Raw genomic sequence first — 17,568 nt, 5'->3', positions numbered from 1 at the left:
TCAAGTGTCTTAAAAAGATTTTTATTTTATTTTTATTTTTGTTAAACCGTCTAAGACGAATTAAGTACTGTCCATTTAATTCCACTAGTTAATTTTCGTAATCTTTGCAGATACGTATTTCGACCACAACTGTGTGGTCGTCTTCAGTGTCTTGTACTTGACTCGACTTGTACAAGACACTGAAGACGACCACACAGTTGTGGTCGAAATACGTATCTGCAAAGATTACGAAAATTAACTAGTGGAATTAAATGGACAGTACTTAATTCGTCTTAGACGGTTTAATACATTCCACTAAAAGAGCTTAATATATTTTTCTCCTTTATTTTTGTTGTTTAATAGAGTGCTTTTTTCAAACAAAGGTTAAGTTCAACACTAAATTAAAAAAATAAGATATTTTTCCATTTTTTTATATCTCCTTCACAAGAATATCGTTATTTTAATGGTAATGGTTTGAAAATAAGCTCCGTAGAGAAACTTTTATCACATCTTACTTAAATAAGGTCAACAGTTATACCAAACACTTGAGGTACCATGCCTCCAAGTTAACTAATGGTTAGTGTCGCACGATCTAACAACAACTGCCTATTGGTAAATTTGGAGGTGCCGGCAGGGCTCAGTAGGGGTCTAACTAACATAACTCTAATACTAACAAGACCCTGAAACAAACGCTTATCCAAATAGCATACATCTATTTATACTTGTAGTAGTAGCTAACAATAATTAATTTTGTACCCGTATAGCTGAAGTAGAATTTTAGTAGTGAAAAGTAGAATTTGTAGATTTACTAATTTGGCATTGGAGATAGTGAATGTATCTATTATATCTTCTCGATAATCTTTTTATTTTAGTCTCTCTAGCTGCATGGATCAACGCAAAAAACTGTTTCTCTCTTCCTTCTATTAGGTTAGTTAGAAAAATTAGCGGATATATAGGGGACATGACTTAGTGTTTCTCGTATTAAGACAAATTCGCTGACCTTTACCTTATAATAAAATAAATGACCGATAGTAAAATAAATGACTGAAATTTAATGATATCAAATAAATAATAAAAAACGAAAATAAATACATGACCATCGGTGGACAGAAAGACAAGAGACAGAGTTCTGTTTAGAATAGTTAATTGAGACCATTGCACTCACAAGATAGAGAATAACTAGTACCACTATTATTGCTACAAGACTAATAACTTGACCACTTACGGAAATGAGGATAGACCATATGATGCGTTTACCACTATTATATTGAATATTGTATACCCTGAATCTGAATAACTGAATTTTAGACCTCATTATTTTAATAAATAATAAAGGTTTGAATATTAGAAAAGGGAATAGAACTTGACCAAAAAAAGCAATTACGGAACAACTGGACAGAAATTTTGTATAATGATCACTATTAGACTACTGAAACTTTAACATATGACATTACTGTGACTGATAGGATACAATTAACTCAACGACGTATTGACAAACATCCGATACTCAACCGTGTTAAAATAAGGGAAGCTCTTCAATGTGTCCATCTATTACAATAGTACTTAAATTAATCTATTTTGAAACTACCCTACCAGAATGATATCATTACATCTTTATTCGAAATTGTTACTTGGAAATGGCAACAGTACCACCCGTTGTCAACATAGACTACTATTAGGTATTGAATGTCGGCTCCAAGTAACTAATAATTAAATTTACATGTTAACTACTTATTCAGAAAACATCTATGTACATGTTGAGCTTCCATTATTTGTTCGGTTTATAATTGACAGACTGTAGATAGAAAGAATAATGTATCGGTATGATCACAATACAAACCCAGGCCGCAGTGACCTAGTGAGCAACATAGCTTGAGTCGTCTGCTAGTATTGTGTATCACATGGAGAGCCCAGCCGAGATACCAGTCTATTAAGACTACAACTGGTCAACTCTCGAAAAAAAAAAGAAAAAAAAGAAAAACCATTGATTTGAAAAAATGACCATGACGCCCCACTCTATTACATATACAAAAAATCCTTTAACCCTTATGCGGCAAATAAAAAAAACACTCGGATGGCTGACAGGGTACCATATTTTCATAACTTTAACAATTTCAACCGATTTAGATAATTTTGGCCGTTTATTGGCCCATATACTTTTTGTCCACTGATAAGGTTATCCAAGAAATCTTCGAAGTACCCGACCAGTTAGTCTTAACAAAATTGTATCACATTTATATCAATATGTGTTACAAATAACAAAACTTGCAATATTTTTGTTTTAAATTCTCTGTCAAAGATGTTGGAAAGAAAATTTCATGATCGTCATAATATGATTATAACATAATGTGTTATGTTTATTTTCAGCGAAAAAAAAAATTGCCTACATTTCTGGTAGATAGGAATTATTAAAAAAAAACGAAGGTACCGTAATCCGGGGGAACATTGATCAGCGGGGTAACATTGATCAGTTGAACCATTTTCAAAAGATGAATAAAGTATTACTTTCTGTTATTACGATTACTTATTATGAATTAGGTATTTTAATCTTGACTAAATTTGCTACCGAATAATATAATCTCCACTAGAATTTGCATTTAATTTTTGCCATAGTTTGAAAAATAAAATCAACATCATTTTGTTAACTCACAGTAAGCTGCCAAAAAAGCACTCAAAACAAGCATAATAACAAAAAAATTGAGATCGTACCTACAATTGGGTGATAAGTAATCTTATTTTCTTTGTTTATCCATATTATTTTTGTTTCAAATTTTTGATTTTTATTGTTGAAAAACCAGATAATTCACCTAGCGGTCATGATGCCTTACTCGAAACAATCAATACGCTTCGCCTCAGTATAAGGATTTCAAAAGTAATTGCCTACCTTAAGGCGTTTACAAACGCTTGCTTTATAGACGTAACAAAGTGAAATGATTGATGATCAAAGTTACCCCAAATTGGAAATTCGAAAAACTAGACAAAACAGATTTTTAAAACAATTTTATAATTATCAAATAATCAAGAACAATAGCCTCAAACGTTCTACACGTAGCAGTACTCGTTTTAAAAATATGAAAAAAGCAATCATTTAATTTACGGAGGAAATATTTACAAAACATTGAAAAAATTGATCAATGATACCCCGGATTACGGTACCAGCTTCAGCATAACTTGAGCTTACATTCAAAGTTGAACCATCTGGACAATGTTAATTGCCTACATTATGGATATTCATAATCTTTTCAATATCATAGTTTGTTATAGTATAAGCTATTTTCACCCCTTTTCATGTAACACATTGAGTTATATTTTTGTTTAATTAATAACATATTTAGTAATATTTTTGTTAAAACTAGAAGAGATTTTGTTACAATTTTTGTTATTTTAACTACTAATGGTACATGTTTTATAACAACCTCAGTTATAAAAAACTGCTGTAACAGAATAACAGGTTCTGATATAAAGCTGTTACTATCCACTGGTCGGGTAAGGCTGAAGAATCAACACGAGTAATCAATGATCTTTCAACCTGTTTCAAATATGCTACATGCTCTTGCGGTCGTTAGAATAGAAGGGGGTCACATTCTATGTTATGGGTTATCAAAAAAAATCCCTGGGTAAGGCCTTAGTCATCCAAGAAATCATTGGAATAAAGCCTCAAGATCTACCCGAGTAACCAAAGGTCTATCGTCCAAATTTAAATACGGTACATGCTCTTGGTGGTATTTAGCATAGAATGCGTTCACAGTATATGTTCCGGGTCATCCAAGAAAACTCTGGAATTAGGCCACGCGTAACCAGAGATCTATCGACTGGTTTCAAAAGTGATACATGCTCTTGTGAGAGTGAGGTATATTGCATATTTGGTATTACACATCCAGTGTGTATTGATGACAGTTTTGGAACTATATTCGGCCGTCATTGATCAGTGAATAGTAGGCCATGAGTTGCCCCCCTCTTCAATCTAGCTACCGTCGTCGGGGGTGACAATGGGTCAAAAGGGGGTAAGAATGGGTCACTGTTTCAACTACTTAGAATGAAAAATATATAAAGCTCTTTTAGTGGAATGTATTCAACCGTCTAAGACGAATTAAGTACTCTCCATTTAATTCCACCAGTTAATTTTCGTTATCTTTGCAGTACGAGACACTGAAGACGACCACACAGTTGTGGTCGAAATACGTATCTGCAAAGATAACGAAAATTAACTGGTGGAATTAAATGGAGAGTACTTAATTCGTCTTAGATGGTTACTTAGAATGCATGAAGTATAGATTGAATGTATCTGAGGGCAAGAAAACTGAAATATATGAAATATAAAAGACCTTTTTGAATGTTTGGACAGTTCATGTTTAGGTCGTGAGTACAAAACGCGGAGTGTTCTATACGATTGTGCTGTGTGTAGCCAAGGCTACTGATAAACCCACTTCCCTGCTGTTCGGTTGAACAATAGGCGATATACAAAATCGGAAAATAATCAGAGAACAGAAAAATGGAGGAAGCACGTGCGAATTCCATGAGAATATATTTTGGACCAGGGAAAAAGGAACCAACTGACCATGAGGTTTTCCATTTCATGAAAGTGAAGATGAGTTTGAGTCTGGCAAATCTTCTTTCGATGTACAAAGACCCAAAGGAGAACTGCGTATACATTAAGTTCAAGACAGAAGAGCATCTTAAGTCGGTGTTACTAGGACTACCATCCACTATGGACTTCGACTACAGCAAGTACGAGTCCACGAGAATTACGTTCTCAGCTGCGTCTACAGTATTCAGGTACGTCCGTATTTTCAATCTCCCACCTGAGATCGATGATAGATAGATATCTTCAGTGCTATCAAAGTACGGAATTATCAAGAGAATTGTGTGGCGTTGGACAGGCCTATAAACATGAACAAGTCTAATATACTGTTCTTCAGTCACATGACAGATCGTAGCAGCAATCGCATGCAAGAGACACATTCGCGGTCAGTCAATTCTTCCTTCATCACGAGGTCAGTCGCGAGTGCAAGCAATGTAAACATGATGGGTGATTCGTATGTGCGATGTTGAATTGCACATTTGGCGATCCTGCCAGGAGTGTGAGCTGGCGTTGCGTGGAATCACCCATCATGTTGTGTAAAGATGTGTACTTAGCAGTTTTGAAACGAACTTCACGGGAAGCCGAAAAGAGGTTGGAGCGGCGAAGCTTTTTGTTTTGCATAGGTAAGGAGTAATGGTTTCGTTATATTTGTGTGGATGCCGCTCTCGGGCTGGGAGCCGCGGACTCGAGAGATTCTAATTTTCAAAATGTTTTGCTACAGACCCGCAACTCTCCTCTCAGTGCACACATTGCGATTTTTTCACGTGGAATTGTCATTGTGTTGTTTTTTAATTAGTTACAACTATTTCTTCGATTTTCCGCATTGCATAAGTGATTGCGCCTAATTAATTCATACCGTTCACTTATTGAGTTTTGTTGGTAGTTAACTATAAGATATTTTATGAGACGTATAGCGGCAGCCCGATTATTTACATTTAAGGTTTTGTTTTTATATGATTCTGCTTGAACATTCCGGTAGATCCGAACACAAAATGATGTTTGTGACGTTTTACTTTTTATTAATGTTTTCTTCAGCATTTTATGCCTAGAATGTAATGACATGAATAATCTAGCAGCAAACAGGCAAGACTGACATTTCTAACAGAAAACAAAGAAATGCTTTGTAAACAATGATATTGTCAGTTTCGCTGGTAACAAAACGCGCCGATCACTTTTTAAGCACCTTTAAAATCGTCGCCAATATCATTATTTTCAATCTGTGGTAGTTCAAAGCCAAATTATGAAAATATGCATGAAAAACAGTACTAAATTTCGGGAAATAATGTGATTATTGAAATCAAACAATTTTGTTCACAGTTGATCTGACAGATCTTATGGCCATTTTTGCTGGCGACGATTTGCTTTGCGACGATTTCAAATCGTCGCGGCCGATAAGGTGGGAAATTGATAATAATGATAAAAACCTCAATAGTATGAGTTTGTTTTCAGGTGTACTCTCTTAACTTAAGAATTCACATATCTATGCGAAGAATACTTTTTTACAGCTTAATATGGAGATTTTCTGACAATGATTTTTTATGCCGTTGGGTGCTGTTCTTGGACATTTGAAAAACATCGGATGTTTGGGACGTTTATGTGCTGGCATTTTATGGTTCATACTCTTTGATTGGTATGTAAAACAGAGTAACTTTCGTAAGGCTTTCTTTAGATTAGTTAAATAGAGTAGTAGACTTGGTAGTAGAAGAGTAGAGTAGGATTTGTTTGTTGATGGATTATTCCAAGTGTGCGATGGGTGAAATATGATTAGCTTCGGAGCAAGGCGATATATGAACCGGTTTTAGTAAAGCTTTTTAAATTAAAGTATGATTATCAATACACACACAATAAAATTATTGATAAAATTGAAAGTACCGTTGAAAAAGTATAGGAATGATTTTCAGTAAGACGAATGAAAATTTGAAATTTACTTATGAGGAAGAGTGGTTCCATAAATTACTATTTACAAGTTCCATTTTCAAAACTATGTGTTATAATCAATGTTGTTGTTTTCAGAATTTTCTTCTTGATTGCAATAGTTGAATTTACCGAAAATATGCAATCGCAATGCTTCTTGTATCGGAGTGTAGTGAAATCGAATGATACTGTGACCTAAAATATCTGCAATGCCGCGTGGATTAGATGTATTGTGCTTAGAAAGTAATATTTCGATTAGGTGAATTTTGTTGGTGGCCTGTGTTGCCAAAAATTCGTAAAAGTACTTTTTGAATGTTGTTGATCTTCCTGTTGAAAAATTTAAGGATGTAAGTTCAGCGAGGAGTTCAATAAAGAGAGTTTTATTGTTTTAGTTAAGCGTGAAAAGACACCCGCGTTCAAGTGTTTTTTCCTCTGCGTTGGTGGGACGCCCGCAAGAAAAATGGTGTTATTGTGGATCGGAATGATCACAATTCAGCGTGGTGGGACGCCCGCATTCAGTAGATTCTTCCTCTGCGTTGGTGGGACGCCCGCAAGAAGAATGGTGTTATTGTGGATCGGAATGATCACAATTCAGCGTGGTGGGACGCCCGCATTCAGTAGATTCTTCCTCTGCGTTGGTGGGTCACCAACTCTGAGAACTCTGTAGTAGAACTTCTGGCAGGCAAGATTTCAATTTCCCCACAATGGTAAAACGTCCATAAGAATTAAGATTTTATCGTGGATTCATAAGGTGCTCGTGTAGATTGATTGCATTGAGAAAAGATATCCGCCTATAGTTAAGAACAGTTTATCGATACTATTCCGGATCGGTTTCTAGTTTTTGTTGCTGGTTGTTTGCCGTTTATAGTTTCATATTGAAATAGACGTGTGCTCAAAGAAAGTAAAGGTAGTATTAGTACTGATGATTTTTACTAGAAGCAAAAAAGGGTTATTAAAAATGGTGTTTCCATTGCAAGTTACCACTGCACGGGAATGTCTTGAGAATGCTTTTCCATATTTAGTTGGGCAACCATAATGATGGTTTATTCATAGTGTTTTTCGATTACGAAATTAGACGCTCGCTGTACAATAATGCACCGAAAGTGATCGTTTGTTTCAAGATGCCTTTTTATCATTGTGAGAGAGTATTCCCATCATTAATAATATGTCGGTAAAGTTATTTTTTTCTTTAAACATATGTCGAATTCGTTTTTAAAAAGTTCCAACCTAGGTTGGAACCAGTTCCAACCTAAGTGCTGTCAAAGTGTTTTTTTATTCGCTCAGGTTGGAACTAGGTTCGCACTAGTTCCAACCCCAAAGCAGTCGGATTCGCACTGTATTGCTCCACAGTTTCGCACCAGGTTCACCAATACAACTGCACTTCAACTGTCAAAACCATATGGGTGGAATAAACAAGCCGAAGGGAAATACAAACCAGAGTAAAAACGAAACTGTTTGTGCATTTAATAAAAAATGCGCATCGAAAGCCGTTTTACGGAAATTTTTTATTCCCTATGATATTTGTCAACATTTGCATTATATTTAAATTCCCTTAGGATTTTTTTCAGTAATCCCAGGATAATTTGTTTTAAACGGAAATATTATATTGCAATTTGTTCTAAAATTCCACCATTAATTATTTATTTAAGTAGTTCTTCAAAAAATCATACGAAAATTCTTCAAAGTATTCTTATAATTCGTTCAGGTATTCCTCCTTGAAGTCTTGTATGCATTCTATTGCGAATTCTTCCCAGAATGCATTAGAGCAATATTTCAGGTATTCCTTCATAATATCTTTCCACAAGTTCATCTGGAAATTCCTCCAAGAGTTCCTACGAAATTTCTTCCAAGAATTTCTCTGGAAGTTCCTCCAGGAATTTCTCCGGAACTTTCTCCAGAAGTTCCTCCGGAAGTCCCTCCAGAAATTTCATCGGAAGTTCTTTCAGAAATTCCTCCGGAAATTTTCCCCGAAATTCCATCAGGAATTCCTTCGGATGTTCCTCCAATAATTTTCCCGGATGTTCTTTCGGAAGCTCTTCCAGGAATTGCTTCGAAAGCTCCTCCACGAATTTCTCCGGAGGTATTTCTGGAGGGACTTCCTGAGAAATTTCGGGAGGGACTTCCGAAGGAATTTTTGGAGGGACTTCTGGAGGTATTCCTGGAGGAACTTTCGGAGGAACTTCTAGAGAAACTTTCGGAATGAATTTCTGGAGGAACCACCGGAGGAATTCTTGGAGCAACAGCTGGAGCAATTCCTGGAGGACCTTCCGGAGGAATTCCTGGAGGAATTTATGGTGGAACTTCCGGATGGATTTCTGGAGGAACTTCCGAAGGAATTCCTGGCGGTACTTCTGGAGGAACTCCTAAATGAATTTGATTAGGATTTCATGAATGAATTTCCAAATGATTTACTGAAGGAACTTCCGGAACAAGTTTTGAAGTATTTTTGGGAGGAATTCCTGAAGGAATGTTCCAAAGATTTTCTGAAGGAACTTTCGAAGGAAATTTTTAAGGAACTTCGAAACTTTCCTAACGAACTCCCGAGCTCCGAACGTAACTTGAGGAAGAAGAGGAACTTCTGAATAGATTCCTGAAGAAATTTCCGAAGGAATACCTGAAGAAACATCCAGAGAAATTCCGGAAAGAAACTCCGAGCAAATGCCTGCAAGAACTTGCGGAGGAATTCCTGCAGAAGCGAAAAGGAATAGAGAATCTGGGGTAGATATATCCATCCAAAAGTAAATTTCGTAATTGGCGAAAATCAGAGCGCGTACTTGATCATTTTTATCATGATCTGATTCGTTGTGGCCCACAAACTGCCACTGCACTGGTAAAGACCGGTATGGTGTCGATCATATGTTTCGAATCAAAACAAACAGGATGCCACGCACACCACCATATCAAATGACAGATGGAACTGAAAACGTTTTTTTATTCAGGGTTCGGGTTGGCACTGACCCAGGTTTAAAAACGAATTCGACAATAGATGCCAGTGTTTCTTCGGAACTCAGCGGTCAAATCAAAAACTCGGTGGACTGTAATTTCTATCACGTCTGTATTTCGCAAAAAACCGTTTACAAGTGAATTTTCTCTACAACACAGTTGTCAGATTCTAATAAGCGTCCCAGTGTAAACAATATGCACACTCAAACAAAATGAGATACACACTGAGAAAATAATTTAAGCAAATTAACGGTATCTTTAACATTCACCCCCCGGAGCCGGATGGCTCTACTCATCTTCGTCACGTATAGGTAAAATCGCAACTTGGGTGGTCGGTCTCAGATAAACGCCGCTCTTCGTCCTTACAGCTACAACGCGAATGACCCCGTCCTTACCGGGGTGTACTTCCACAATTCTTCCCAACTTCCATGTTTGTGGTGGCACGTTTTCCTCTTTCAGTAGCACAAGTCCTACGCGTAGCGGCTCAGAACCCTTATACCACTTCCCTCGTTTCTGTAGTCCGGTAATATATTCACGGGACCACCTGCGCCAAAACGACTCCTTTCTTTGCTGGATTAACTGATATCTGGTGAGCGTATGTTGCTTCAAGTCAATGTAGGACGGCTCAGCTATCAGTTCTCGACCAACCAAAAAATGCCCGGGGCTGAGTGCCCTAAAATCGGTTGGATTATTGCTCTGCTCAACCAGTGGCCGGGAATTGAGTATAGCTTCTATTTGAACTAGTAGCGTACACATTTCTTCATATGTTAAATAGGCCTCCTTCAGCGTTCTGTACATATGTGTCTTCATCGCCTTTACCCCGGCCTCCCATAAACCTCCTTGGTGGGGAGCCCTGGGCGGCATAAAATGCCAGTTTATTCCTCTTGGTTGACAGAAGGTTGCCACCTTTTCCTCCAGAATCTGCGACTTCAACAAATGCAAAAACTCTTGAAGCTCCCGTTTAGCTCCAATAAAATTGGAGCCATTGTCTGAATAGATATCGGATACGTTTCCGCGTCGCCCAACAAATCGTTGCAACGCTCCAAGAAATCCTTCGGTGGTCATCGAGTTCACCAATTCTAAGTGAATAGCCTTGGTGCACATACAAACAAAAAGACAAACATATGCCTTCGTCGGAGCCTTTGATCGTCCTTGTTTGATTAAGAACGGCCCAGCGTAGTCCACACCTGTTCTTTCGAATGGCGGTGCTATGGTCACACGGGCACTGGGCAAATCTCCCATAAACTGTTGTACGTCCTTGGGGTTTACACGGAAACATCTTACACATTTTCTAAGCACACGATTGATGGTGCGCTTAGCATTGACTGGCCAGAACTGTTCTCTTATCTTTGCCAACAAGCCATTCTGTCCGACATGTAGTTGCTCCCGATGTAGAGTTTCGATAATGATGTTCGTGAAGTGATGATTTTCAGGTATTATCATTGGATGTTTCTGATCTCTCGGCAGATCAGAGTAATGAATCCGTCCGCCGACCCTCAACAATCGCTCTTCTTCGTCGAAAATCGGATTAAGATTCGTCAACTTTCCTTGACACGTTCACCACGTTGAATTCTGCTTATCTCGTTTCGATACACAATTCTTTGCACAACGCGCACCATGCAATAAACAGAATCACGGTAGTCGAGCAAACCAATACTTCCGGATCTTTTCTTCTTATCTGATTTATTCGCTCGACAATTGAAGATAAATCGACACACATATGCAAATATTCTTTGCAGCTTCCTGAAGCTGCTACACGCCAAAATTTCTTCGTATGGGTTATTTGTTTCATCTTTAACCACAGCTACTCCAGCAACAACACTGTTTTCAACACACTGTTCCTCATAATCTCCGACCTCTGTGGACAGCGCATCGTACGGAACACGAAGGAAATCGGGTCCATTCCACCATAACTCACTGCACATTAGTTCATTCGGTTGCACTCCACGCGAAATTAGATCGGCGGGATTTTCCTTCGTGTTTACATACTTCCACTCGGAGTCTGGGTTCAAATTCTGTATCTCAGTGATACGATTTTTTACAAATATTGACTGTTCGGGTTTCACTCTTTTCAACCAACAAATCACTATTTTCGAGTCCGACCATAGAACAATTCGATTGATATCGACGTCTAAGGTTTCGCGCACTGTTTTAATCTGTCTGGATAACAAAACGGCCGCACAAAGCTCCAACCTTGGAACTGTCATTTCCGCCGGCATTGCTCCATCCTTCTCCTTCCTTTCTGATTCCTTAAGCGGGGCTACTCGTGATTTACCACAAAGCAACCTCACTTCTCCAACGCCGTCAGCAGTTATGCTCTTCAGATACACACAACAGCCGTACGCTTTAGTTGATGCGTCCGAAAATCCATGTAGTTCGAACGTTATTGGATTATCCACTGTCACAAGCCTTGGTATCTTCATATTGTTTACACTACATAATTCCGTTCTCAGTTTACTCCAAACCACAAACTCTTCGTCCGGAATCGGGTCATCCCAATCCACATTTTTCCGCCAAAGCTGTTGTAGCACTATCTTGGCTAGCACTACGATTGGTCCCAAAACGCCGAGGGGATCGAACAATCTTGCAATCTCGGACAATACTTCACGCTTTGTCGGAATACCCATGTCCGTCATCGGTTTGACACGAAACATAAAGTGATCGGTAACAGGGTCCCACAAAAGTCCTAGCGTCTTTATAACTCCGTTTACTTCATTGTCTTCGAAGCTGAGATGTTTCTCACGATCCTCAATTGGCACTCCTTCCAGTAACTGCGGATTATTAGCGCACCACTTATGTAGCTTAAATCCTCCCTTGTTCAATAACTTCTGCAATTCTTCTCGCAATTGCTTCGCTTTTTCCAGTGTGTCAGCACCAGAAAGTGCGTCGTCAACGTAGAACGCCTTCGTAAGTACCGCGCTTGCTTCAGGAAATCTTTCACCTTCATCTTCGGCCAACTGAAGAAGACAGCGAGTTGCTAGAAAGCCTGCCGGGCCAATACCGTACGTCACCGTTAATAGTTGTCTCCTCTCCACAAACATCTCTGGTACTTCGTGTCGTTTTCATTTACCATTACTTGTCTATACATACGCTGAACATCCGCAGTAAAAACGTATTTATACAAACGCCAATTCAAAATTATATCAAATAGTGGTTTCTGTACTGTTGGAGCATCCATTAAGATATCATTCAATGACACATCGTTGGTTGTTTTTGCGGACGCGTCAAAAACCACCCGCAACTTAGTCGTTGAACTATCGGGCTTTAGTACGCAATGGTGTGGCAAGTAATATCCTTCTCCCAGCTTAGCTTCATCAGCATCCAAAACTCTTGCATGGCCCAAATCTATGTACTCATTCACGAAATCCGAGTACATTTTCTTTACTTCAGGGCACTTCTCCAGTCTTTTCTCTAGAGCCTTGAATCTCTTCTCCGCTTGGTCTCTCGAATTCCCTAGTCTATTTGCATCTTCCTTGAATGGAAGCTGCACGATATATCTACCGTCCTTTCCTCTGGTATACGAAGCCCGGAAATGTCTTTCGCAAGCATCATTCAAGGGTTCGGTCATTTGGTCGTCAATCATCCAAAAACGTTCCAGTAACAAACTCAGATGATCGTCCCTCCTATCGTTAACTTCCGCCTGGCAAATCTTGACGCTGGATACACCTCGATCAGCATTAAAAGATCCAGCCACCAGCCATCCCAGCAAACTTTCCTGCAGCAATGGAAGTTCGTCGGACATCCTAATTTTCCCTGCTTGCATCAGCTCATAGAAAACATCTGCTCCAATAAGCATGTCCACGCGACTGGAGCGGAAGAACCCTGGATCTGCCAACTGAAGCTCATCTGGTATCGGCCAATTTGAAGTGTCCAACTGCATTCCTGGTAGTGCTCCTGTCACGCGTGGTACTATCAAGAAGTCCAAGGAGAGTACACAGTCCGAAGCTCTAGACCTTACGGTAGCGTTGACTCTGAATTTCACTGTCATTCGAGTTCCGTTCACACCAACTACTGGTATGTCTACGCTTTCCTTGCGTAAACGCAGTAAATCACTTATTCTTTGGGATACAAAATTCGCCATTGCTCCAGAGTCCAGTAATGCACGACATCTTTGTGGCACACCGCTACTATCGAAGACATCAACGATCGCTGTCGCCAATAACACCTGCTTCTGTACTGCATTCTGCAACACTGGAACCGCACACGTTGCTACAATTCTCGGTGATTCCTTCGTCGCTGCCGTACCAACAGCAGCCTGCTTCGCCGATGTATCACCTATTGCCGTCTCCACCTTCTCTGGTTTTTCGTCGATATGCATTAGGGGATGGTGTCTCTTCTGACATTCACACAACCTGCTGGTATCCATCTTGCAGTTGGCTGTTCGGTGTCCTCTCTTCAAGCATCCAAAACAAAGACCACACTGCTTTGCTTTCGCATAGCGACTGCTTACGCTCATCTTCTTGAAAGCCTCACATGCTTCCACTAGGTGATCGTTGTCACAAACCGGGCACTTGCTTTGCTGTACTGAAGCTACATGCGCCTTGACCGGAGCAGCAGCAGGAACACCACTCCTAGCAGAACTGACATTTCCTCCTCTTGACTTCCCCGACATCATAGAATCCTCACATCTTTCCAACATATAACAATGATTTCTCAGAAAATCCACTGTATCCGCGTATACCGGAAGGTCACCATGATCTACTGTGGCTTCCCATGCCTTTCTGGTATCAGGATCTAATTTCGATATCAGCAAGTTGACAACAATAGCTTCAGACAACTTCAGCTTGCACATCCTTGCGTTGATTGGCTGCCACCCAATCACGCGTTGGCGCATCGTTCCCAGCACTATGAAGCCGGTTCCCAGCTCGTTGGTGGTGCCACAGCTTTGGTAGAAGGTAGCCGCTCGATGCCCGCTTTTCCACACTTTCTGTCCTGTCCAGCAGATTTCCTGCAGCGCTACGACATCGAAGTTGCGGGGATGTAATTCATCGTAGATTATCCGGTCGCAACCTGCGAAGCCTAGCGACTTGCAGTTCCATGTTCCAAGCTTCCAATCGTGATCCTTTATTCGTTGCCTAGGTCGTTGCCGATTGTATCGAGTCGTATTATCTTCTATGTCGTTCGTAATAGTTGTTCTTAAAGGCGGCTTATTGGGCCTGCGCAAACCTCCTGTCTCGTCGGAGGGCCGTCGTGGCAGGGCTGTTTAGCGTCCCACCTAACACCAGGACTTGGGCTTGTGCGCTTTGAGCGGCACACGGTCGCTTTGGCGGAACCTACTTACGGATGCATGTAGCTTTTTATAGAGGTTTAACAGGGCCCACTGTCAAACCCCACCACATCCTAGGCAGGCACCACAACTCGCAGATGGCCTGGGGAGGGATCGTCAAGCCCTTGGACATAGTCCCTGCTGCCCCGCCTTCTGGAATGCTCTGGAACCCGTTAACCGACGAGCTAAGCTTTTCCATCCAGATGAGCGAAAAAGTGCAATCGCTGATCCGCACCAACACGCGCCCGACGAAGAGATAGGTATTGCGATGTGTGATGACATTGTTCGATTCGCCATTTGTCATCTATATGGCGACCTATGGCGAGAAGGTACAGGATGGGATGATCAAATTAGAGACACGGTCTGCGTCAAATGGCAGAGATGGATGAGATGAGAATGATTGAATTCATCACCGATATACGACTCACGAGATGCTACTTTCACAAGGCATTAGTGGTGCTGTAGTCATTATATGTCTTTTGTTGAAATATGCTTTATTAAGCCAAATTTGAAAGTAATCAATTCAAAATGAATTGATTAATCATAATTTTATAATATTCACAATTGGTATAACACTATGGATCTCCGGCTTTTGGAGTGATCCTATAACCTTTACGCATACTTAGAATACGATGAAGTGGAAAGTTAATCAAAAATCCTAAGCCAAATGACATGACTGTCCACTGACACCGCACGTCAAGGAGCGATTTGAATTTTAATTGCCCACACTTTGTTTAAAGTTTCATGATTGGAAGCAATGCTCAAACCCGACAGACAATCAACAGTGAAGGCGTTTGTTTGATATTGAAACTATCTATTATTCTTCAATTAGCAGAACCGAACAGAGCGAGACCTTAATTTGCATAATCGCTAAATTAGTAGCAAACACTTTCTTTTAGCCTCCACTGCCATCATCGTCTGGGTCGTCGTCGTCGTCTTGCAAGCATTTACACAGACTTTATTTTTTGCTCCTCCTTCCCGGAGAACGACTTGGCTCATGGCTGCCACTCTTTGATCTTTCTTTCCCGCATCGTTCTCGTTTGCAGACATAGTTCCAGACCTAGCCTGGTGCCAATAAACAGCAAATCCTCCAGTTAAGGACTTATTGCCAACATCGAAACGCCTCCTGTCCGGATCCGCCCCCACCGCTCATCCTCTGCCCTCTAATGCTATTTAAGAAAACTAACCTTCGCATAATTTGTCTCGAAAGTTTTATTAAATTATCTAATTGCTTTTTCCGTTTGCATTCCCAGTCGGACTGTGTGGACCTGCTGGAATCCTCCCAAGCAAGGGTGGTCGACAATTTTCCCTCCGGACCAGAGTCGAGTCACCGGATTTGCCTGTTTTAATCTTCTTAGCTCTTACACAACATTGCGGAGAAGCTGCCAACCCAGCCCGGAAGGCAGCCAAGCTATATGGATCCGATATGTATGTGATGCAGCCACTTCTACACGACTTTCGTTGAGTGGCATAGCAACTTGAGCGGTTTCTTCTGGCCGGACCCGACTAACTAAGTTTCACCCAACTAAGGAGGGCCAAGGCCCAAGGGGAATGCAGTGGACCGAGTGAGTCTCTTATTTTTCGACAAAAGTCGTCTGACTCTTGTCATCTGCATATGTGGACGAACACGAACACAGCTACGTACAGTCGTGCATGGCCGCCGCTGCTGTACAACTTCCTTGCATAAACATCTTTTGTGCTTTGGTTCCGGTTTTCTTACGCCATCGGGTCGGAAGAAACTTCATTTTCCGTCTTCATCTTCCGCTTATGATGGTCTCTCTGCTGGTGTAAGAAAGAAAAAAAAAGCTCAGGAACACTTCATTTGCGAATGTGACTTTGACGCTTTCCTCCGGACGTGCTGGGAATAAATTATGAAAGTTGCATGGACGGATGTTTAGAGGGTTGCATAATTGTCTTAAGATGTGTTAGATTGACTTATAATGGATATCTCGGAATACAATGAATATGAACATATTTCAATTGAAAAACACTTCATATTTGATACCTTTTGAATTTGAATACATTACATCCTCAGCATAAAAAGAACTAAATTTATCCTGTTCACATCCAAGTGAAAATAAAAATAAAGACTAATACAAATTCAATCAAAATTGTGGTTTCAATGAACAAAAAACCCAGATTAATCCACCTAGCGGTGATGGTGCCTTTCTCGACCTTCGTAAAATGTGTGTGCTTGAAAAAAGATGAGCTAGTGGCTAGGAGTAAAAAAGACAAATTTCTTTGTCCGTTCTATGAAAATCAGATTATTTATGGCAGAGATATTGTAGATCCAGTTGAAAACCGAAAATCATATTTTGTCCCATTTCCGGATGTCGTAACTGCATCGCGAGTGGTGCCCGACTATGGCACAGTTGCGCACTACTCGCGATGCAGTTGCAACATCCGGAAATGCGAGAAAATGCGATTTCGCGGGACCTCGGTTCGGTTTTCAGCTTGATCTACAATATGCTAATAAGAATTTCGACATTTTTGGTTCCTTTTCCAATCTTTTTGACGTACATAACCCTGTTTTATTTCACCCAGTCATATATTTTAAGGATATCACTTGTGGATGTTAGTTGAACTGAAGCTCCGACTACACAAAAAGAAAACGAAAATGTCATTCCCATCACGCGAGCGGAGGGCAATATTTGTTATGATATAAATCTCATGACCGTCTTTCTGCCAAACTCCCGTATGAAGTGGGAGAGACAGAGACATCATCTCAGTTCGTCGAGCTGAATCGATTGGTATATAACTCTCCAGGCCTTCTGTAAAAGTTTGGTTTTTGGAGCGAACATACAGCCTTTTCGTATAAAAAGGCTAAAATGGTGTTTCGGCCATAACTTCCGATCCCATAGTCCGACCTGTCCAATTTTCAATA

At 40.1% G+C, this 17,568-nt stretch overlaps 2 protein-coding genes across 2 annotated transcripts; both read right to left on the bottom strand.

Annotated features, from left to right (window-relative positions):
- Positions 1-9,706: 9,706 nt before the first annotated feature.
- Positions 9,707-10,861, bottom strand: LOC134210407 (uncharacterized). Its single transcript, XM_062686457.1, has one exon. It carries the CDS (start codon positions 10,859-10,861, stop codon positions 9,707-9,709), a length of 1,155 nt encoding a protein of 384 aa, XP_062542441.1.
- Positions 10,862-10,956: 95 nt separating this feature from the next.
- Positions 10,957-14,210, bottom strand: LOC134210406 (uncharacterized). Its single transcript, XM_062686456.1, has 2 exons — positions 12,545-14,210; positions 10,957-12,467 (listed from the first exon to the last, which is right to left on the bottom strand). The coding sequence occupies exons 1-2, from the start codon at positions 14,208-14,210 to the stop codon at positions 10,957-10,959; spliced, it is 3,177 nt and encodes a 1,058-aa protein (XP_062542440.1).
- Positions 14,211-17,568: the final 3,358 nt, after the last annotated feature.

This window comes from Armigeres subalbatus, chromosome 2 (genome assembly GCF_024139115.2).
Source record: "Armigeres subalbatus isolate Guangzhou_Male chromosome 2, GZ_Asu_2, whole genome shotgun sequence".
Taxonomy (NCBI): Eukaryota; Metazoa; Arthropoda; class Insecta; order Diptera; family Culicidae; genus Armigeres; species Armigeres subalbatus.
The sequence above is the reverse complement of the archived record's forward strand: the minus strand, read 5'-3'. Positions and strand labels throughout refer to the sequence as shown.